Below are 23695 nucleotides of genomic sequence, written 5' to 3'. Positions count from 1 at the left end.
AAGATAGGCTAGTGTATGTAACGATGATTGAGCTATGCGCTGCACCTAGCTAGTACCGTGCATGATGCATTATTGGACTTGCTAGCAATTAATAATAAGTTAGAAGATTCACAACAATTGCAGTGTCGGTCGATACTCGATCAGTCTATTGATCGATCTCATGCAAGCAACGTACACCAGAGGTATCTGAACTGAGGTGATCCGGGGGCAGATTATTGTGCCATGCTTGTCGTGCAATTTACATGCGTGTGCATCCGATGCGCTAGTTTCCAGGGACGAAAAGTGCGCGCTGGCCCGACCGACCATCATGCAGACATAGATGGCTAGCCTAGCTTAGCTCCTGCCATGGCTCGTGAGCAGGGCGATAGACGCACCAAACACTCAAGGTGTCTATTCCTTTATTGCTTGGCGCGCGGGCTTTGTGGATTCGCTTGTGTTAGTGGTGATTCTGAATCTTGGACTAAAGAGTACTTGCCCAGTGCATCTTGTCAGTATCGCAAACCAGACTCTCCAACTTGCCGATATCTGTACTCAGATTCGATCATCATTCATTTCAATCTATCAAACGGTTATCATATAAAATTAGCTTTTAAAAATACTCTTAATCTCCTATTATTTATCTTTCATACTTAGACGTTCAATATTTAGCTTACTTTTAATATTTCATATGATCTATGCATGTCAAGTAAGAATTTTTTTTTATAAAACTATGAAATGACAGCCGGTACATCTCATAACAATACAATATATGTCAAAGAGAAAAAAATCTTTCTATTGATCTATGATGCATGGCAAGTAAGAAATATTCTTTATCAAGGGTTAATCTCTAACAGTAATTTCAGAGTATGTTGGACAGTGGATATGTGAACGGTGTTTCGAGAACACAGGAGTTGATGAGCCAGCATTAGGTGAAGCACAGGATGAATTGTGTGTCACGAACTCTGAGAAGCGAGGAGTTATATAGGTTCGGACCTCCTAGAGGATAATAACCCTACGTCAGTGTGTTGTGTTTATGGAGGGTATGAGTGGGTTACAGAGGGTGTTCTAGCTGATTGCTAGGCTTTTCTCCTTCCTCTACAAACGAGATCTTCATCCCTTTATATAGAAGGGAGGAGGAGGACTTACACATGGAGGTCCAAACAGAGGACTCTTGCTCATCCTAATATCTAACCCAAGCCATCATTACAGAGGTCAAAGTGTGCCCACTTGTTCTGAGGGTTTGATATATCCCCTCGTCGTGCACCGTATATCTTTAGCTGTCATGCCGTCTCGTCCGGGTGCTATGCCTGCTACTTGTATGTGGAGTTATCAACTTGCCTGACCAGCCTGCTGACACCGTCCCATCCGTTGTGTGGCGTCGTGATGGTCTGTTGACACCGTCCCATCCGTTGTGTGGCGTCGTGCTGGTCTGCTGACACTGTCCCATTCGTTGTGCGGCACCGTGCTGATCTGCATTGCCTCACCCCGTAGCATTAATGTCATGAGATGGGACACTACCCTTCTGTACCGTCCATGACTTTGTTCGTAGGGGAAGGCGTCTGAGGAAGAAAAAAAAACACTTGAGTAGATATTAATAAATGTGATTGGACAATTTGTGTCAGGTTTGACCCTACGACCAGTGGGGTTGGTCGTGGATTTAGGCGAGGTCCCAATGAGGCTGGTCGGGTAAGCCTCGTACTGGTCGCGGAACTTCCTACCCTGGTCGTGCGACCGACTAGTTTTTATGAAATACGCATCCCTGGTTCTTATATTCCTTGGGAGACCCTTTTGCTAGGGTACCCCTATACTTCATACACTGACAGTAGCCCCCAAGCTTTCCTGTGACCGTGATCCATCCTGGTTGTACCACTTGGGCCCCTGGCAAATGTAATCTGCCCGAGGAGCGGTCATTTTGACGTCGTCAGTCTTCTGAGTTAAAGTCCGAGTTTTCGTGTCACGGGGGTTGCTTTTAAGCGTCCTGACAGAGAGACATTAATTGCTGTTGGCCCTGAAGGACTCTTTGATTCTTTTAGTGTGCCCCCTTGGATTTCGAGCGGCTTGACCACTGTGCCTGTCAGGGTGCCATTGGGATATTTTTTTAAAAGGGGGAGTGTTTGACGATCTGTCAGGCCGCCCTCACATCTTCTTTCCTGTCTCACATTCTGCTTAGTAGTGTTGGCAAGCCCTAGGGTCATGGCATGCTCCTTTCCTTCCTCACCAGAGAGCTTGACGACTTTGGATGGCTTGGTGAGGGCTGAGTCACCCCCGACGTCGGTCTCGCTCCCCGTGGTGCCTCTAGAGTCAATTGATGTCGCATGTATGCTTGCAAGGTTGAAGCTGGTGCTTGCCAAGTTGGAGTCAGTGACCATCATACTCCTACTCTATCATCATGGACAGTCTTTTGCTGGTTCGTTTCGGTCCCTGGCAGATCCCCCGGTCGAGGTCATTGAAGTCTCCGATGACGAGGGGGAGATCGATTGGGACCTTCTAGATGAAGAGGTCGACGAAGAGGAGAAATAGGAGATGAAGCGGAAGGAGGGTCTACTAGGTGAACCAGTGTCGATCAATAGCTCCAGCAGGGTCTTTGCGTCGGCGGCCTTCCCTGGTCCTTATGTCAGCCATCGCCCGATCCCCGGAGTGGTAAGCTGCCACTCCCGGGATTAGTACAAGAGGTTTCTTGACTCTTTCAAGGGTAAACAGGGATCCCACGCTTTTGAGTTTCTGAAGGTGATGGATCCTCCCTTATTGCGTGAGTCTGGCGGTTCCTTCCCATCAACATGAATTAATATTTAGGTTTAATGTTCAAGTTAATTTTTTGGTTATAGTAACATGAATTATACCTACACCATATGATAGTACAAATTTAATCATAAATTTACATACAAATTTCTTCTCATTTGGAGTTTGTATGGATTATTTATGAATTTTGCAAGTTTTAGTGATTTATTTGGAAAATCAATAATACAGATGGATCTTTACTAAAAAGTTGTATGTACTATTTGTATAGACGGCTTTTACTAAAAGCTATTTATACTAATAATATTAGTACAGACGGCTCGAAGTTATAACCCGTCTATACTATTTGTACAGACGGCTTTTTAGTAAAGAACCGTCTATACTAATATTATTAGTACAAACGGCTCAGAGTTATGAACCATCTGTACTAATGCGGCTATAAATACCGTTTTGTCCAACCCGCATTGCATCAAGTTTTTTCCTAAAAACCCTAACCGCCTCGTCTCCCTGACGACCCCGGCGACCTAAACCCTAATCGCCGCTGGTGACCTCCCCGATGATCGTGCTCCTCCTCGACGACTCCGTAGTGACTGGACCTCCTCCCCGATAGCCCTCCTCCCTCCCTGGTGGCCCTCCTCCCTCCTTGGCGACCCCCTCCTTGACGGCTCCTCCATCCTCGGTGACCTCCCTCCCCGACGGCTCCACTATCCTAGGCAACCTCCCCAATGGCCCTCCACCCTCCCCGGTGACCTCCCCTCCCGGCGGCTCCTCCATCCTAGGTGACCCTCCCTAGTGTCCCTCCTCCCTCCTCGATGACCTCCCTCCCCAGTGCCTCCTCCATCCCCGGTGACCTCCCCGGCGTCTCCTCCATCCCTGGCGAGCTCCCTCCCCGGCCAGCCATCGATAGGTCCTTCACGTTGTTGTTGACCCTCCTCCGCGCGGCTTCATTTGAAGGGATCAAGCAACAACAAAGTTGATCTATATATACTAATGTTGATCTGTATATACTGATGTTGACCCGCCTTTGTGCGGCTTCATTTGAATATGTGTATCATTATTTTCTGACATAGGCATAAATGCAAAACTTGAAATATTGAAGCATATTAGGATTTGTGCTTCCAAGCATGGTTGCAATCCTCTCATTTTCCCTACCAACACTTGAGTGTGGTTGCATATTTTTACTATTGCACTGGGTGAACTGGATGATATTTTACTCATACAAGGAATCGCCATTAATGCATATGCATATATCTATATGTTATTTCATTGGATTTTATATAAAAGCTCTAATATTGTATATGTTGTTACATGTTGTACGATAACTGCATTGAATCAACATTATATAAAGCTCTAATATTGTTCTCTCCTCTTGCTCCTTGTTATTTAATCATGGATGTAGTTTGCAGCGTATGCTGTTGTGTTGTGACTAGCAACTAATCATTGCTGCATTTCATCTTCTGTTTCTTGAATACGCAGTAGAACTGTAGTACTACACATCTTTTTTGATAGAAGGATTAAGAGGCAACCACCAAATGCAAGCTCTTACTGTCCACCAACGTTGGCTCCGATAACATCATTGAGGTTGGCACGGGCTTGGTGTTCCCATGTGGTGGAGAACAGACGATTCATGGAGTCCCGCTACAACCGGGTTACGTTAGGGTGTTAGTGGAGAGGAATATAAAAGTTGCATATCCCTACCACCTCCTATTCCCCCAAAGGACGATATCAAGACACTTGGGGAGGCCATCCACTCCTTCATACAGTGGCCAAAGAAATTTATAACACTGGTTGTCTCTCCACCGCCTCCACAGCCTCTATCTCCAATACGCGATGGCAGCGACTTCTCTTTTCGTCATGCTCCGCCAAAGGTCAAATCTCCTTCTTCACCACATGAGCAAAAATAATTATCCAGTAAATCTGGCCAACAGTCCACCAAAATGACACCTCCCAGAAAGCGCAGAGACAACAAAAAGTTAGACAAGAGTAAGGAGGTAGAAGAACCTCTATCAAACACCTATGTGGCAGGCTAGCCGTTATTGAGCAAGAAAGCGTTAGAGCAATTAGGCTGGGCAAGTATGATTCTGCACGACATAAATTTGAAGAGGATCCATGAGGAGAAACATATTTCGCCTTATGGTTTCAGCGCCAAGTACCAAGGATAACATTTCCTGAAACTAGTTGGAACCCTCCTCGTGACCTTCGAGGATTTATTCCTCCTCTACTGTCGCGACATGCTAGATGTCAGTCTAATGAGATGCTGGACACTGTAAGTGTTGTTAATCACGGTCTATACTTAATGAACTACTTAACTCATTGATACACTCATTCATCTACATTACTCTTATGTGTAGACATATAATTCAAGAAGCCAGGAGAGAGAATCTGAGAATTGGATTCCTCAACCCCACAGGTCGTATGTGGGTCAACGATCTCTTGGTCTCCGAGGGAGGTCAAGAAATATGTTACGGAGGTCATGGTCGCTCTCTATAGATCAAATTACCTTATTCTTATACCGTACAACTACAGAGACCATTGGATGCTAGTTTGCATTTATACACACAATCAATATTGCATATACCTCGACTCGATGTACTAGACCAGAGAGGTATTCAGATCTGACAGACTTGTTGATAACAACGTTTGCGAAGTATGTTTCAATAGGTAGACTTGTACGGATAGATAAACCCTCGACGAGCCACCAATATAAGTTTCCGGTAATAATTCCTCAATCACACATTAATTTACCATTATAATATGCATTCTATAGAACTAAATTTATCGTGCACAAATTTCTGCAGTGTTACAAGCAGCCGCAGGGCACCAACCTCTATGAGTACTATGTTGCCCAGTATATGATACAAATAGTTGGCTCTAATCCACCAGTATATTCACCGGTTAGTGTAATTATAGTATATTAAAATATATTTTTCATCGTTGTGCATAACTATTTTAATTTTTTTACAGACATATAAATTTTCTACAAATATTCTCAAAAAGGACATTCTAATGTATATAAAAAATAGCTCATCTATTTCATACATGCAGATATCATAAAGGAGAGCGGCGAATTTCATGATCCTGATAACTTTAGGAGCCAAAGTTTGTAATCTCAGCAGAAGCTTGTCAATTCAATATATTGAAAATGCTTGCATTTTGTAGTTTATTGATTTATTATACCTTTCTGGCTAATGATATAAAAAATGAAGCAAATGAACTCATCAGTGTGCTAAAGCTAATTTATTGGTTTATATATTATCAGACACAGAGTTGACTCAAGAATAAAGAATGAAGAATGTCTTGCAAATATTGTGAGGCTTTGTAATATTGACATTTTACTTCCATTTATGTGTATGACTTTGCGATAATGAATGAAGATGTTTGATCTACTGCGTGTATGAAGTTTGAATACAAATGACAAATTTGTTGTTGTTTGAATGGAAATGATTTGCTATGTGTATGACATTTTACTACTGTGTGTATGATCTATTGTTGATATGTTAGTTTACATTCTGTAATATATGAATTTAGTACTGTATATATGAATGTAAATTTGGTTCTAGGCCTACAACCGTCTATACAAATGCACAACAGATGGCTCCTATTCCTAGTTCATAGATGACTCACAACTGGAGCCATCCGTACTGTACCATGTTCACATATAGCTTGAAATTTTGAATTATTCGTGATATTCTCATAGTATAGACGACTCATATTGGAGCCATAGGTATTGTTATTATATCACATACGGCTCGAAACTTAGAGCCGTATGCGATATTCCCCTATTACATATGACTCTAATAACGAGCTATCTGTACCAATCTAATTTATAGGTATTGTTATTATATCACATACGGCTCGAAACTTAGAGCCGTATGCGATATTCCCCTATTACATATGACTCTAATAACGAGCTATCTGTACCAATCTAATTTATAGGTATTGTTATTATATCACATACGGCTCGAAACTTAGAGCCGTATGCGATATTCCCCTATTACATATGACTCTAGTAACGAGCTATCTGTACCAATCTAATTTATAAAGACTTTTTTTTATAAATAATTTGAAAAATATCACGCATGAGGTTTCCGAACAATTTGTACAAATGTCTTCATGGCTTGCTCTTCTCCCGTGCCAACACAGATTTATGTTCTCCTCTGCCTTCTCTTCTTGTCAGACTGGCAACAACGGGGCTGACCATCTCCCCCAATTTTCATCGTATGTGTCTACATACAACATATTAATGTTGCCTCTCATAACACGTTGTTTGGATCGTCCATTCACCACCCCATTTCTGAGACAAACACCTAATACAGCTATAATCTTGTTACTATTCATTCTGTTTTCTCACCATTGATTGTAGCTCGTGCTTCAACGCTTCTTCATCATCTTCATCGCTGATTGTTTGCGACCACTGGTGATCAGGGTCAACGTTCGGGATTCACCACTCCCTCGGTCGGGGGTTGGATTGGAGGCGCATCGGTGGAACACTAAAGAGACGGGGTAGAGGGTTAGCTGCGGCGAGGGAGGAGTTGGGCTACCGCCGGGCGCCGGCAGCTTCTAGAGGGGTGAGGGGAGGATACAAGTATTGTTTGATTATAATCCTAAGGCTAGAAGAGATGACTTCGAATTATATAACCTCAAGCTCCTCCTGCTCTTCTCATCACCTCGTCCCAATTCCACCTCGTCCATCTCTCAAGCTCCCAAGGGGGAAAAAAGAACCGATGCACATCATTCCTCCAGCCATGGCCACCGGAAAAAGCTCAAGCTCTTGCATATTCAGCCTGGGTTTGAGTCCTCACTCCTACTGTACCGTGAAATTTAGAGGGAACCCCAAGTTATCAACATGTTCTCCAGACATGGACACCAGCTGTGAGCAAAGCTCGAACCCATCATTCAAGTTCCTGAACGAAGGCGGGTTCCTCCCTGGCCGCAACCGGAGCCTCTTCGTGGCGGTCTTCGCGCTCATGGTCGCCTCCACGTCGCTCCTTCTCCTAACCAACGACCTCGCCGTCCAGCCCCTCGCCGACAAGGTTGGCCGTTGGCCTCGACGTCATGGCGCTGAACGGCACCGACCCAAGCAGCCTGGAGGCCCCAGACTACGCTCAGCTCCTCCAAGGAAGGGGCGTCAAAAATGACATCTTGAAGCTCATGCTCACCGGCGCGGCCTACCTCCTGCTCGCCGCTGTCGTCAGCTCGGCCGCCTGGATCACCGCCCTCTTCGCTGCCGTCGCGACGTGGTCCGGTGAGCAGCACACCTTCCGCGCGCTCCTCTGCAAGGCCAAGGCGCAGCTGAAGGGTCCCGTCCTGACGCTCGCCTTCGTCGACGCGCTGGAGCTCGCCTACACGTCGCGCTCCTGGAGGCCATGGCCGCGCTCCTCTTCTACCTCTTTCTGAAGGGGCACGCCAGGCTGCTCCTTCTTGGGGTGCTCGTCCTCCTCGCCGCCGCCGTCTTCCTCGTGTAGTTCATCTTCCTCTGCGCTCTCAGCGTCGTCGTCTCGGTGGCCGAGCCCGGGTGCCGCGGCACCAGCGCGGTCGGGCGTTCGTGGCGGCCGCTGAAGGGGAGGAGGAGGCGGGGCATGCTCTTCGTCGCCGTGATCGGCGGTTTCGCCGCCGCCTCCTCGCAGGTTCACGCTCTCGCCAGGGAGCGCGCCCTCAGCAGCTGGCGTCAGGGCTGCTTCTGTGGTTCCTGTATACCATTCTGAAGGCGGAATGGGATCTCTGTATTGAAGGAGCTAACGTAGAGGATGAACAGTCATCTGCTTTAGCTTCGATCTGAGCTGTTGATTTCACGACGAACGGATCAAGATCGAACACTACAGTTGTTCACTGTATTGCCAGGATGGATGCACAGTAAATTAGCTAACTGTTTCTACAGGCCAGCATGATTAATTGATGTAGCACTGTAGCTCATTTCACTGTTCACATTGTATTCCTCTGCATTAATCCGTCGTTAATGCAGTGGAGCTGTTCGCCGTCTGCGCCATCACCGCGTTCTATTACGAGTGCAAGGAGAGGGCTGAGGCAGCGGCTACTGAGTTCGTCAGGCTGGCCACTGAAGAGCTAATCGATGCTTGATGTGATCGATAGTGATATTCTATTTCTTTCCTATTACTGTGAGGATTAAAAGTAGAACATGTTGCAGGTGATTACGTTAATTTCCGGGAGGACAAAATGCCATGACACACAACAGCATGGGAATACGCACTTGTCGTATCATTCAACAGTTTAGAAAATCTATTCAAGCAGTCGAATGGTCCAGAACACAGAGAACGGAGATGACCTAGGCACTAGGAAAATACAGCAACTCGGTAAGGCAGCGAGCAACCAGCCGAGGCCAGTTCATACGAAGAAGTATTTTATGGCACTCAGCTACTAGTTAATAGCGTCTGATGTAATCTTTACCTACAGTAAGCAGGAAACAATAATGGTACTAACGGATACTGCTAATATCATGTACCCAACAGAAAGACAAAAGAAAACCAAGTTGATATATTGCAATCGTTTCTCACGGAATTGAGGAAGGATTCCATACCTCCTTGTTCTACAGCACGCGCTGGGTTGATACATTACAGATATAAACAAAGCGGATATGCGTGGCAAGAGGCACTACAGTGACAAGGAACGAGCATACTTATATAAACCACATTCCAGACACATCATCACCACATACACCAACCATACGACAACCAGAACGCCAGCCCCTCCAGGCGGAAACCAGGATATATTCCTGACTGCGCAGCAAAAATAACTGATCAAGGAATTCTTCGCGCCAAGCTCGATCGGATTTGGAGCATCAGGTGCCTCCCAAGCTTTTAGGCTGCAAGCACTATAATCACTATGAGCAGGACGACCCCAAAAATAACCATCAACAAGCATATCTGCAGCAAAAAATGGGTCATCAATTGAGAACAATCAAGATGTAGGATAAGAACGAAGTGTGTCAAAGGGTTGCTGAAAGTACCAGCGAAGAGTTCGACTTTTGAGTTTTAGCAGCTTTTGAAAGCTGCCCTTTTGCTTGTGTGGTCGCTGAAACAGAATTCTCTATATGAGAGTCAATATCATCTGCAGCAAGAGGAGAAATACAATTAGATAACACAGGGGACATAGGCAGTCCAGTGCTCAAACATAGTGGAATGCAGATATCTCAGCTGTCAGCCCAAAAGGTTGCATACCAATTATTGCTCCTTGATCGTGGACTAGCACAGCAAGATCTTTGAAGATTTCGTTTACTTCGGTAATCTGATGCTGAATCTCTTGTATTCCCTGATCCCTCTCCTCAATGATGGCCTCATTGAACACGATCTCATTATCCAAGAAGACCAACTCTTGCCTATGGTAAAGCAAAAGGTATGAAATTAGCACCTTAAAAAGAAAAAAGGCGCATATTCTTGACATGCAAATAAAGGGTATATGTGTCGTACCTTCTAGATTCTAGAAGCTGTGTGCGCTGCTCAGTCAATTTATCAGCACCATTATTCACCTCACTTGAGTTATAGCTGCAAAGAATGGTGGCTCCTAGATTAGCCATATGGTGCAATATACTAAAGGATAACAACTTTTATAACATTACTATTAATAGAAATCAGATGAAGGCAAATGAGAAGAAAAGAAGGAATTGTTGAACATATCAGAAACTCATACTCTCACTGTTCTCTTGGAGAGCCAATTAAAATAAATTACACTAGAGTTAATTGAGCGAAATCAAGACTACCACATTCTGCCACTTCTGCAAAAGGTGTGGAAAGCTAGAGAATGAGCCCATGACAGCTGGGGCCAGGAACTAGCAAGCCATGGCTGTAGTCATGAACCAAACGCTAGCGATTGGTCCAGCATGCTTTAACTTCGTTGTAACAAAATGTGGTAATGAACCAAACAATTTTTGCTCCATTAAAGGATAAAAAGGGTAACAAATACACCGATAGGATATATTAGGCAAAAACATCAAGTATGAATGGTCATCTCAGAAGTCAGAACATAATACAATTCTGATATTTAGGTCTGTGGTAGGGTTGAATTAGTTTTCTTTTATTGTTAAGTCACTTTGCACTGTAATTTATAATGCCCCAGAAATACACTCAGGAAGTATGCCAGGATTTAAGAGAACCGAATAATCATTGAACAGACGCATGTTAGGACATTTAAGATTTCACAGTAGGTTGGACACAAATCAGGAGGTCTGTGAAGAGCATCAAGCACGATTGTAGTACTATTAACTGAATTCCTGGGATGTTTGTGATGGTAATGGGTATCATATTGCAATTGACTATTAGCTGGCCAAAATCTTTATCATTCATTTGTTGGACTTTTATTAACCTAGAAGAGACATATACTAATAAATGCTGCATATAGAAGATAACACATATTTTATATTCTAGTATTAGTCTACTAGAGCACTACCAAGAAATGATAAACCAAAATAAGAGAGCTCATTTCTTTTGAAAGTAGAAATTTTTTGGGTAGAAAACTAGAATGCAAAAAATAGAATAATATCGTACAGCAACAGTGCAGACAAAGTTGGGCAGCAAATTACTTCTGTGGCAGACCCGCTTGTGAAACAAAAGGTGCATATGCAGCTTCTCTCTCTACTGCTAACCGTTGAGCTTTCTGGAACTCTTTTAGTACTGCTTGGAAATCCTTAGCTAGCTTTGCGTCAGCAATCTTCTTGGTAGCCTGCAGTTTAATACATGAAGATGAACCCAATTAGTAAAAAGACCAACTGCCAGCACATATGGGAAAAGCAAATTGTCCCAAATTATAGAGGGATGAACATGGGCAGCTAAATGACTAATAGTAAATACAACATTTCATATGAGAAATGCAGGTTACACATTTAACCTTAAATGCACGAATCCAAGACTTGCATACAATTTTTTTTGTTACAACGCATGCCACCATGACAGAATATGAACATTGAAGCATGCTGTAATAATGAAAGATAGCCTTTGTTGATATCTACTTAGGGAACTCATTTTAATCCCTATTGCTTTAGGCAAAACTATGATTTGTACCAAAAAAAACGCAAGATTAGATTTGGTCTTCCAATAAGAGTACATGAAATGCACATGTTAATTTCAGTAACTATAAGCATTACGCCTGTACTTGTTCAAAGCACAATACCTATGCATTGCAAAATGACTAAACCTACATGGAAGATGAAATATTATTTGAAGTTATTCCTGAACTAGAGGTAACATCCAAACTACATTAGGTGCCTATGAAACTAAGGATGCGAACAGAGCATGGTTCCTAATACCATTATATGTTGGTGCAGGAGGAGAAAAGAGTACAGAAATGCTTCAGATCGTGCAAGAGATCAAAACAGTTCCAGTTAATGAGGAAAGAAACTCTTGTGAATATAGTTATATATAGAGATAGAAACATACACTGACTTCGACACGATGATCCGCCTCACTAGCTTGTTTAAGCTTGTCTGATGTATCCTTGACTAGTTGTGTTATGTGTTGCCGTGTCTTATGTCTGCAAGCAACAGCAACTGATAGTTAGTCGACCCATAGACCAATCCGAACTGGTAAGCAAACTAGTCTGTCCAAAAGTTTTAACTAATTCCAAAATATAGCACCGCATGACCACGACGTGAGACTAAATTCCATAAACTTCAGAAGAAAGGAGAATATAAGAATTGATTTCAGACCACGGAACCTATTGAAGTTGGTGATATGGCTTGATTCGGCCAATTCGACCTATGCTGCGAAGGCTATCAGCGAAACACAATCAGGCATGATAACGCATAAAGTAGGCACACTGGATACATAAGCAATCTACAAAAGATGGGGAGAATGAAGCCCTAAGCAACCGTAGCAACAGACACCGATGCATCCACCACAGCGACGTAAGCCTAAATCGAGATCACAACCAAGCCCGCAGAATTCTCCCCTAAATCCGCACACGGATCAAAACCACGGCGGAATCTACGCCGAGCCCGCGAAGTCCCTCCCCCGATTCGATCGAATCGTCGGCCCAACCCGAGAGGCAGATAGACTGAGGAGGGGGTAGGTAGATAGGTACGGCGGACGCACATCCTGTCGCGGAGGTCGGGCGTGTCCTTCGGCGTGCCGAGCGTGTTGACGAGGCGCTGGAAGGTCGCGACCGCCGTGTTGATCTGGAACACGCCCGACGCCACGGCCTGCGAGGCGGCCGCGCCGGCGCCCCCGGAGGCCGCGGCCCGGCCGTTCCTCCGCCCGCCGCCCAGCGGCGCCCCCCGGGCGTGGCCGGCCTCCAGGTCCTGGAAGCTCATCCTCCTCGCCCACCGACCGATCGGCGCTCCCGCGGCTCGAATCGAGCGAGGTTCCCTGGAGGAGGAGGAGGGGACGAATCCGGTGGGGAATCGAATCGGGATCGCCCGCGGCCGGGCCGGCAAAGAGAGGAATTGGGAACTGGGGGGCCGCGCTCTCTTGTGCTTTTGTGTGGACTTGGCTTGGGGATTCCGGAATTCACTCGGTGGGAGGGAAGGAACACGCTAATTATGCTGTTGCTTTCGGGTTCGGGCCCGAAGCCAGCCCAAGCCACGACGCCGGCTCGGGGGCCGGCTCGGCTCGGTTTGGTTACAGTATAGAGGATTAATTAACAATCCAGAGGAGGAGACGGGATCACGGTAACGGCGACGTGGGGACGAAGGAAGGAGGCGGAGAGGCGACAAGGACGCAGGGAACCTTAGCCTAGAATCATTCTCCATCTCAACTGTGGACGGCACGGCGACGGCGGACACGTAGAGCTATCTGGTTTCATTTGTTCTTTTATACGTTTCTATAAAATGAATAAGTTATATGTAGGGTTATACGTTTTCATAATAAAAATTGATCTACCGTCTTCTCCCTCTTAATTGTTTGGAAACCTCCAATCAACCTGAAAACCTACGATTAATAGACGATATCAACATTAAAAATAACACTACACTATTATTTTATTCTATCTATATCCAAAAATTTAAATTAATCTGTATTTTCTACAATAATTAGATATAGAATGCAAGAGCTATACCCTTTTGATATCTACAAAAGTCTTTATGATATGGCTCAAATTCATACTTGAACCCACCTAATTACACAATGTAATCAAATTTCTTAATTCCCTCCACCAAGACAATAACCAATCACCTATCATATCTCGCATGGTCATATCCAACTTCAAGCCTGCTTCGGCATGCTGTGTGTCAGAAGTTAGCTCGACTAATGTCTTCTTTTTTTTCTATGCAAAGATGAATATGTTTTCTCTATTTTAAATTAAGAAACTTTTGGAATGCATGGTTAGTTTATTTTCAATTGTTTTTCTTATAATCTTTTGGTCCCGTCACAATATTAAGGTAGGTTTGTTTCAACTAAAAATTGTAAAATACAAGCTATAGATTATGGATGGTAAAGTTGAATTACACAATTTATATAAGCTGGTAAAAACTAGATTGCTAGATTATTACAATTTAAAAGTAAATTATTAAAAACTAAATTACATAATCCATCTATTTATTCCAACTTATACGCATACGTGGTTGTGTCACTTTTGAGGCTGTCCCCGTTGTTTCAATTGAATGTGTACCAAGACGTTTGAAAACCAGTTATAGCCAAATACTATGGCGTATGGTCATGGCCACCATCTCCATGGACTTAGATACAGGGCTACTGTACGGTAAACGAGTCTGCTACAGTAAAGCATTACAATAAACATCGGTAAAATACTGTAGCACACATATTCGGTTTTGTGTTTCTGTAGCGGCTGATCCCATTCATCAATCTCGAATCTAACCGTTCTAGCTCCTTCTAATGTATTTTACTGTGCGCACAGTAGCACTCTGAGCACAACTCCATGCCTCTTCTCCCGCGGCACATTTCCCAACCTGTCTTGTCTGTCGAGGTACGAGTGTACGACATCGGCATGGAGTGATGATGGGCACGCACCACTGGGCTCGTGTTCTGGCGAGGTACCAAAGTTTTCCTTTTCTTTGTCTTTATCTTTTTTTTTCATTTGTTTTCCCTTTCCAGAGCATTGGAGATTTTCTTCCACGGTTCTATATACTCTACTACCATGCATGTCTGTCTCGGATCCTGCTAATAAGCGCCCGCGGTAGCAGGTAACTCGTGTCCTATCTGACAGCCTCTTTTCTTTCTTTTTTAATTTTTTTCTCAGAAGCTTAGCTCAAAAATTTTTTAAAAAAAATTAATAAGAAAAATTGAACTCAAAAGTTTCAAGAAAAAAATTTCTCGAAAAATTTGAGAAAAATTTCAAAAAAAAAGTTTGGATAAGATTACCTAACATGGGTCACACGCACATGCAGAAATAGCCAAATGGGTGGTCCTGTCCGGTACGAATCCATTGAGGCACGGCCTGTTTAGGCCTGTTAGCTAAACATGCCGTGCCGTGCCGATCCACGGTACGGTAGGCCCGATAATTTTTTTTGGCCCGTCAGCCTATTAGCCTGCGAAAAATTAGAAAAAATCATAAAAACTTGCTTTCATTTGGAATCAAACACCTGACCTTATATTTATGAGTCAAACATACTACCATTGCACCACATATCCTATATGTTATTATATCTAAACAAATTAAATAAAATACTATAAAAATATGAACAGTTAAACGGGGTGTGTCGTGCCAGCCCGTTGTACTGCGGCTCTGGCCCAGGCACGGCCCAAGTTGTTGTGCCGTGCCAGCCTGACCCGTTAGCCGTCGTGTCGTGCCGTGCCTGGATCAGACCAAATTGATCATGCCTCGTGCCAGCCTATTTGGTCTGGTCCACTTAGCTATCTTTACACACATGTAAGGGGAAGGTCATGTGCGAGCGCGCACGTACAAAATAAGAGCTTATTTATTTTAGATATGGATTATGAAAAAAAAAACTTATAGATTGTTGTAAAAAACTAAATTACGAAAGTTAGATTATAAAAACTGAATTTTATGATTCAATCTATTTGTTTTAGTTTATAAATTATAATCTCAATCTATAATTTTTAAGCTAAAATAAATAGGTTTTAAAGAATTTCGGTCTGTCCCTCAGCCTCTTTGTTTTGCTAGCTTTTGACCTTTTTTGAAGTTTTCCCCCCCTCCAGTTAGTCTCGTGGTGCTGGAAAGCTATGTGCCAACGCGAAGCTGGGAGTCCGAAAGCCACGCGTAGTGTTATTCAGCTCGATCGATCGAGATGTCAGAACACTAGTAATTCAGAGTTAGGGCTCGACCAGCCAAAACTAGTTCGCCAAATTTCAAATACCAGACGAGGGGTATGCGAAACCCACACGTCGTGATCGATTCCCTCGCCAGGACCATCAACCGTGTGTAAGCCGTCACTCCGACGGTGCCAGCGTGCTTGTTGGACCATCTCGTTCGATCAGATCTGCGATGACCGGGTTCCAGCTCTTAGGAGATGGGCAAGCATGTGCAATTTTTACCACCTTGTTTTTCAACAACTCTCGGTAATATATTCATTTTGATTAGATCTTCTGGGTTAGTCCATACGTACTGATTGACTCAATTCACGGCCGATCTACCAATTCCGGCCAGCACGGTCACAATGCGGCTAGCAGTCTTGCTCCGCCGTGGACTCGGTCGCAAGGCCGATCTGTTACCTAACGTTGAACAAACTGACCAGGCTCTATTGTAAGCTGTAAACGTCGGTTGATTATCTGACTCTGCAGTCCTGCTGCATAGCGTCGAACCCCCACCATCTTCACTATCTATCAGGTGGGTCCCACTTGTGGGTGCTTCTTCAACCTCGTGTCGTGCTCGCCGACGACTTGCGTTGGGGGTCCAGGGTTGGAGATTGGGCGGATGTTGAGCTCGGAGGGGCAGTCAGACCGGCGGAGGGCGACAGCTTGGTGAGGCGGTGGCATCGTGAGCCACGGGAGGCAAGAAGTGTCAAGTCAATTTTTTTTTGAAGAACCAGTCAAGTCAATTTTATCTAGAAATACAATTAGTCAATCAATACAGGGAGTATATTGTGTGCCTGCCAACTTTTGTCCAACTCCTACTTACCCAATTTGAACCAAATAGACAGGAGTTTCATGGTTTGTGCCACTGGATTAGAATAATCACTCTCTTTGTAGCTCACAACGATGGATGCGGTGGTCTCTGCGGTGGTTGGCGACCTCATCGGCCGGCTCATCTCCTTCATCATTGAGAAGTCCCAGACTCAGGCTGCCACCAATGACAACAGGATAGCAAGGCTGCAACGGCTGCTACTACGAGCCAGCACTGTCGTCGAGGAGGCCGAGGGACGGCGAGTCACCAACAGTGGCATTCTCCTGCAGCTTAAACAGCTCAGGGAGGCCACCTACCGGGGCTACTACGTGCTGGACACCTCTGAATTACGGGCCTCTCAACCGAAGAGAAGGGTAGCGGTGAGCACTTACAATCTTCAAAGCGACACCGACAATTTAGAAGCGGCCCTCGACGGTATGGAAGAGTTCCTCCTAGTATTGATGCACTGCCCTCCTATCGCTCGTCAACCATACAGTGTTTATCTATTCATGGAGAGGTGCATGTTTGGTCGACATGCGGAGAAAGAGCATATTGTTAACTTCTTACGGCTTCCGTGTTCATCTTTGGATGTCCTCCCCGTTATTGGGCCTTCTTATGTTGGGAAAAGGACCCTAGTCGAGCATGCATGCAGAGAAGAAATTGTGCAGAGAAACTTCTCGCATATTTTGCGTCTCAGCGGTGATGATCTCAAGAATCTAGGGAATAATAACGCTTTGGATAGCTGCAGGAAGTTAGGGAGGTTCTTGATTGTTGTGGAGCTTGTTCACGACACAGATGAGGTAGCATGGGGTAAGATTTACCATGCCTTAGGCCATAGAGCAAGCGGTAGCAAGGCCATACTTATCAGCCGAATGGATCAGGTGTCGAGTATGGGGACAACGCAAACTCTTAGGCTGACGAGGTTACAACAAGAGGAGTACTGGTATTTTTTTTAGAGTCCTTGCCTTTGGAAGTGCAAGCCCATATGATCAACATCCAGATCTTGCATCGATAGCTAAGGAAATTGCAAGAGAGATCGATGGTTACTTTATGACTACAATCATGGTTACTAGGGCGCTAAGAGCTAATATGAATAAGGAATTCTGGCGCCACGCATTATGGTGTATGAGGAAGTCAATATATATGCATATTCTTGTCTTCGGAGAGGACCCAAGGGACACACAATCCAGGAGAACTCTTTCCTATTTTCGTAGCTTTAGCAATGATGGTCCTCTCATATTTTTCTACATCCACAAATACGAGGCAGGGTCTATGATGCAAGGGGATATGGCAAGCGTGAAAACTGAGGAAGAGGTGTTTAATGCAAGGGGTCTGAAATTTGGGGAAAAGTTTGAATACGATAACTCAATCTCACATACCCCCCTATTGCAAGCACGTAGCAAAATGTGTCGTGGAGAAACCTAGAGCTGATACTGGAAACAAGTGTCTTAAGAGAAAAAAGAATCCGACAAGATCCTTAGCACGACTTTGTAATTGGTATACTCCTATATTTTCACCAACCATTGCATGCGACACCGGTAGACGACAACGTTTCAGAGTGAAGGGCTACAAGCACTACTGCAAGATTAGCAGAACCATCTATGTTATTGGGTGAGTCGTGGGAATACGACTTCATCCACTCTGGTGCCCACCGTTCTCACACACGTGAGGGTTTTTAGTGGTAAAGTGTGTAAATTGTGCTATATGTTTGTAGGCCGACGTGCCCACTACAATGCACGCTTGTGTGAATGCAAGTGTGGTGTGCTTACATGTTTCCTTTGTAATAAATAAAGAGTGCGAACTTTAACGTTCATTGGTTATAATCACATATGATAGATGCACCTTCGCATAAGATAGATTACCTGTGTTTTCTCCTTGTCAAGATCATCAAGTAGAATGTCCCCAGTAAATAAAATTACTCTGACTACTATCCTTAGATGATTCAAATCATCTGTACATAGAGTTACATTGCTTGTTGTCTCTAACAACCATAATACACAATTCCTTTGTGAGCAAGTAGTTTGGAATGATTCAACTATTTAACCCGGATGCACCAGCTTGATCAACAAACAAATCAAGGTGCAGATTATTACGCCCCGATGATCCGAAGCCTTTCAGGAGGTGCACATCGATCACAAGAAAGGAACAAAAAAGGGTAAGAGCCAGCATGCTAATCTATTTATCTTATTAGAGATTAACAAAGCTATTGGTGTTCGCTGAGACAATCGCTGCCAAGAACGCTAATGAGGAAGAGAGGAGGCAACAGTCGCTAGTGTTTTTGGATCGATGGAGGTGGCGGCGGCGGCGGCAGCGACGCTGACGACTTCGTGTTCTGCGACGACGTCTCAACCATGCAAGGGGGATGCTACTTCTAAGCCTGCGTCAACATCGGCCTTGTGGTCGATTCTGGCAAAGCGACGGTGATGACATTTGTGTCAAGGAAGAGGTCAGCTCTACAATGTCGACACTGATCAGAGATGTTGTAGTGTCGGGTTACTCGATCACCAATCTTGCGGGGGCAGTAGATGCACTTGTCCCTGCTACAGATCCTACATGAGCTAAGGTACGTTCTTCTTTGGTTGCAAGTAACAACTCATCGTCAGCATGTCGGCTCATAGAAGAAGTGGTGGCTCGATGGAATAGGAAGGGATCATGGCGATCGACGGACAGGCCATGGAAGGGTCCCCTTCCCATGCCACGTGTATCACCGCGGCTGTCCTTGGGCCACGTCTTTGACTACATACTCGACGTTGCTGCTCTTGGCGATGGCTGGCGGCAAGCTTCCGGCGTGATTGATTTAGATCGGCCGACTCAAATTTGCAGGACAAGATCTCTAGAGGTAGTTGATGGTGATCCTGGATTTCAGCACTCCACTCAAAATTCGAAACCAGGCAACGATGGGCTGGGCTTGCAGGTGGGCCTTGGCCTTGAATGGATGGATTATGTTGCTGGGTGAAGGAAACGGAATCCAAGTATTGTGTGGCTCCTTTCTCAGTGGAGAAACCCTAGCTGGCAAGGAACTGTGTCTGGCGACTGGTGTTCCTTTGCGATGGTGCTTCAACAAGAAGTGATGGCGAGTGGCAAGAACTCAGGGAGTGGTGTCGACAGGAATACGGGAGCTGACGGTGTTACAGGCACGGATGGCGGCAATGCGACTAGCGGCGGCCTGGATCGCGATGTGATGAACCTGCGACGACCATTCAACAAACACCCAGGATATAGCCAGCAGTATGAAGATCATGGTAGGGGTGGGGATCGCCACATTCCTCCGCGAAGGGACTATCGCCCTCCCTATGTCAGCGGCATTTGCGAGCATGGTCGTGGGAGAGGGCGCGGCGACAACAACTCCCTGGGCAACAACAACTCCTTGGGCAACAACAACCATCGTGGTGTGCCCCAGGGCAATACTTCCACGCCAACCAATCATCCTCCTACACAGTAACAAGCTAGTGTCACGAAGGAGACTAAGGAGGCATCCAGGGTCACAATTGAGGAGAAACACATGGATGTTGATGGGAAGAAGAAGAAGAAGACGTAGTTGTGTTGCGAGATCTTTGAAGAAGAATATCTCACCCTAGCTTGCCTGTTGTTGAGGGAGCCTAAACTGTTCACCACTTTTTGTGGTTTTGCTGGCGAGGGTTTAGGCTTTTTCTGGATTCAATACACCCGTGATGTGAAGGCACCGAAGCGGGAGACTACTACTGCAATGATACACATCAAAGAAGGAGTGGTACCGACTGAGCTTGTCAAATTGGAGCTCAGGAGGCTTATTCCGGTCAAGTGGAATTGGAATGTTCAAGAGCATGGAGCTAACAAATATATAGTTCCTTTTCCAAATAAGTTGGAGCTCCAACGATTGATTGCGATCAAAGATATTAGGACTAACAAGGGAGCGGGGGTGATGGTGTTTGGGTGGAATATTTATGGTGTGCCCTTTGAAATCATATCCTTCCTTCCTTTATGGGTTATTGGTACTATACTCGTGGCTACAAAAAAAGTTGATACGGTGAGTATAAGAAATACTGGCGTAGTTCGGCTTCAAGTGGCGATGCTGGATGTCAAGGGAATCCCAGATGCTATAGATATTGTAGTAGACGACGGGCTGTATGAAATCTTTTCAAGGTTCTTGATGATATTGGTTGTTCAACCAAGGGTTTTAATGTGGAGGGTGATCAGGACTTTGACGAGCAATAGAAGGAGGGAGATGACGAGATGGAGGATCGTGAGCCTAAGCGTGCCAAGGGTGAACAGGCCAAGGCGTAGTCTGGATTGAAAGACAAAACTGGTGATACTGATGAAATGGAGGAAGGGGATGAGGCACCACAAATGGTTGAGGTTGCTTCCATTTTGGGCGATGGAACTTTGGCTCATGGTCCTAGTTGTATCAATCAGCACGAATTTTTTGTTGAGTAGGCAATCATCATGGCAGTTGATAAATTGCTGTTCGAAATTACAAACAAGGTAGCTAGGGAAGATGATGGTGGGGCAGATGTTGCGTCTTAGGGTGCCAACCCTTTGGGTCTTCATTGGCACTAAATCGTCCTTCCAACATCATGCAGTGATGTGTTTCGAAGAGGGCAAGGGCTACAAGTACTCTAGCTAATATGCTTTGGCAGGTGGTGGCGGTACGAATGTTCATAGCGGAGTATGTGTGCTGTCCAGGGATGAGAATGTCTTCGGGCCTTTTGAATGCACTTGTGGATGCACCTGTGGATGAACTGGCGAGTGTGTTGGGCACGTAGGTTCATTGATTTTCTGCGTGTGCGACAACTCCGGCTGATGCTGTGGCAGAGGCCAATGCCTTCAGTTCCTCCACTGTGGTGGTTGCACCTAAGGTTACGGCAATGGATGCCGATCCCACTGTTGGTGATGCTGCCTTGATGCTGATAGGGGCGGGACCCAAACCCACTATTGAGGTGAACGAATCATCCGTCATGGTGAGGGCCAAACCCACCGCTTTGGATGAGTTGCCCTTGTTCCGCACAGGGGTGGTTGGTGATTCCAGGGATGCCATCACCGCTGGGCTCCAGAAGTCTAATGCAGTGGGGCGGCTCCGACCGATCATTCTACTTATTCTTAGTTTGAGGGCACGGTTGTGGGTGACATCAACTCTGCGCTGCTTGCTCTTAATAGGCAGGATTTGCAGAGTCTTTGCAAGTAAAATGGCATCAAGGCGAATGGACTAATGTCTCTATGCAGGAGGCCCTCTTGGAGCTTGGCGCGGTTTGGAGAAACCGGGTGTGAGATGCATATCTAACAGATCATCAGCAAGTGTGATGATGACACCATATCGAAGGCAAGAAGAATGGTAACTAAACATAACCTGGAAGGTATGCCACATATGTCTTTCATTTCCATGCCCAATGCTTTAGTTTCTTCCAACATTAAAAGTTTAGGTGTTATCTTAGTTAGAGATGATAGTAATATAAAAATCTCTATTGTTTCTATTAAGAATATTGAGGTTGATAGGCTAACCGTAACACCTAAACATGATAGTTCTAAGTGTAGTAAGAAACCTAGGGACAATGCCTCTATGTCGGATATGACGGAAGAGGTGGATGATTTGGATGGGATAGATAAGCCTCAGTCACATATGCCTTGACTTAACTGAGGACCTCGATGATGAGGGTTTGGATCACATATGTTATGATCTTAATGATGTCCCAAGAAAGAAAAAATCCAATTCAAAGGAAAGAAGTAGCCGTCCGTCTAAGAAACCAAATACACCATCCAAAATCAAGCTATAATAAAAGGGATATTTAAAATAGTAGAGGTCTAAGTGACTTAGCTAAATATAACTATATCTCAGATTTAGTTAAAGAGAAACATTTAGACTTTGTGACTCTCATGTAGATAGGAAGAAGCACATGTCCTGGTTCGTTTCTAAGACACCTATGTGTTAGCTTAAATTTCATGTGGCACATTATGACACCCCATGGTAGGTCTGGAGGAATTATCTTCGGTGTGAATACGATTGTTTTCCATATTGGATCAATTGTAGAAGGAGATTATTATACAAAATTCCTTCTTAAAAATAAAGATGATTGCTTTATGTGGGCCTTATATGATGTTTATGGGCCTGCTCAAGATGAACATAAAGCTACTTTGTTGACTGAAATGGCCAATGTGTGTAGCAAAGAAGAGAACCCAATACTAACAGGGGGAGACTTCAATATCATGAGGAAACCAGAAGATAAAAGTATTGGATCCTTTGATTACAAATGGCATCGATTGTTCAATGTTGTTATTGAAGCATTAGATTTTCGAGAAATAGATTTATCTAGACGTCAATATTCCTGGGCAAATGAAAGAGATCCACCAACGTTTGAAAAATTAGGTAGAGTTCTGAAAAGTACAAAATGGGAATTAAAATACCCCAAAGTAATTGTGCAGGTTTTAGATAGGTCAAGATCTGACCACACCCCACTCTTACTTGACACTGGTTCATCTTCTCCTTGTGGTAAATAACCTTTATTCAAATTCAAATTAGGTTGGTTATCCAAGATGGCTTCTATGATATGGTTGTCGACATATGACAAAAGGAGCAGCAAGGCACTAATGCCATGCACAAATGGTAAAATAAAATACGTGGTTTGAGACAATTAGCGGAATGAATTGTAAGGAAAAGAAGATACTAATATCTAAAATTGATATTGTTGACAAAAAGGCTAAACATACACCTTTATCAGCAAATGAAATTAGGTTCAAGAACTATCTTAACGACAGATTGGCGCATCTCTTAAGAGAGGAAGAACTCAAATGGTACCAAAGAGACAAGATAAAGGATTTACTAGAAGGAGATACTAATATAAAATATTTCTAACTAGTAGCCAATAGGAGACATAGGAAACATAAAATATATAAGCTAGGTCAAGAAGAAGGCACAATATTGGGTGAGACTCAACTTAAGAAGTATATCACCAAATACTACAAAGGGCTCTTTGGACCTCCTGAATTAAATCACTTCTCAATGGATGAGACGTTGTGACGACATTCCTTAAGTAAGTATACAAGA

The 23695-nt window shown here is 44.4% G+C and overlaps 2 protein-coding genes across 2 annotated transcripts; one reads left to right on the top strand and one right to left on the bottom strand.

Moving 5' to 3' along the window:
- Positions 1 to 9189: 9189 nt before the first annotated feature.
- On the bottom strand, positions 9190 to 13174 carry LOC133893925 (syntaxin-22-like). The gene is made up of 7 exons (XM_062334822.1): positions 12756 to 13174; positions 12102 to 12195; positions 11249 to 11388; positions 10140 to 10214; positions 9891 to 10048; positions 9680 to 9780; positions 9190 to 9596 (listed from the first exon to the last, which is right to left on the bottom strand). Exons 1-7 carry the CDS (start codon positions 12971 to 12973, stop codon positions 9531 to 9533), a joined length of 852 nt encoding a protein of 283 aa, XP_062190806.1. The 5' UTR covers positions 12974 to 13174; the 3' UTR covers positions 9190 to 9530.
- Positions 13175 to 16775: 3601 nt separating this feature from the next.
- LOC133910297 (uncharacterized) lies at positions 16776 to 17636 on the top strand. Its single transcript, XM_062352805.1, has one exon. It carries the CDS (start codon positions 16776 to 16778, stop codon positions 17634 to 17636), a length of 861 nt encoding a protein of 286 aa, XP_062208789.1.
- Positions 17637 to 23695: the final 6059 nt, after the last annotated feature.

Source organism: Phragmites australis, chromosome 2 (genome assembly GCF_958298935.1).
Source record: "Phragmites australis chromosome 2, lpPhrAust1.1, whole genome shotgun sequence".
NCBI classification, from domain to species: Eukaryota; Viridiplantae; Streptophyta; class Magnoliopsida; order Poales; family Poaceae; genus Phragmites; species Phragmites australis.
The sequence above is the reverse complement of the archived record's forward strand: the minus strand, read 5'-3'. Positions and strand labels throughout refer to the sequence as shown.

Coding starts and splice junctions, on each gene's coding strand:
- LOC133893925 (XM_062334822.1), bottom strand. CDS start 12,973: ATGAGCTTCCAGGACCTGGAGGCCGGCCACGCCCGGGGGGCGCCGCTG. Junction 11,389..12,101: donor ATCATCGTGTCGAAGTCAGT/GTATGTTTCTAT, acceptor ATTAAACTGCAG/GCTACCAAGAAGATTGCTGA. Junction 10,049..10,139: donor CAGCTTCTAGAATCTAGAAG/GTACGACACATA, acceptor GCTTTACCATAG/GCAAGAGTTGGTCTTCTTGG.
- LOC133910297 (XM_062352805.1), top strand. CDS start 16,776: ATGGATGCGGTGGTCTCTGCGGTGGTTGGCGACCTCATCGGCCGGCTC.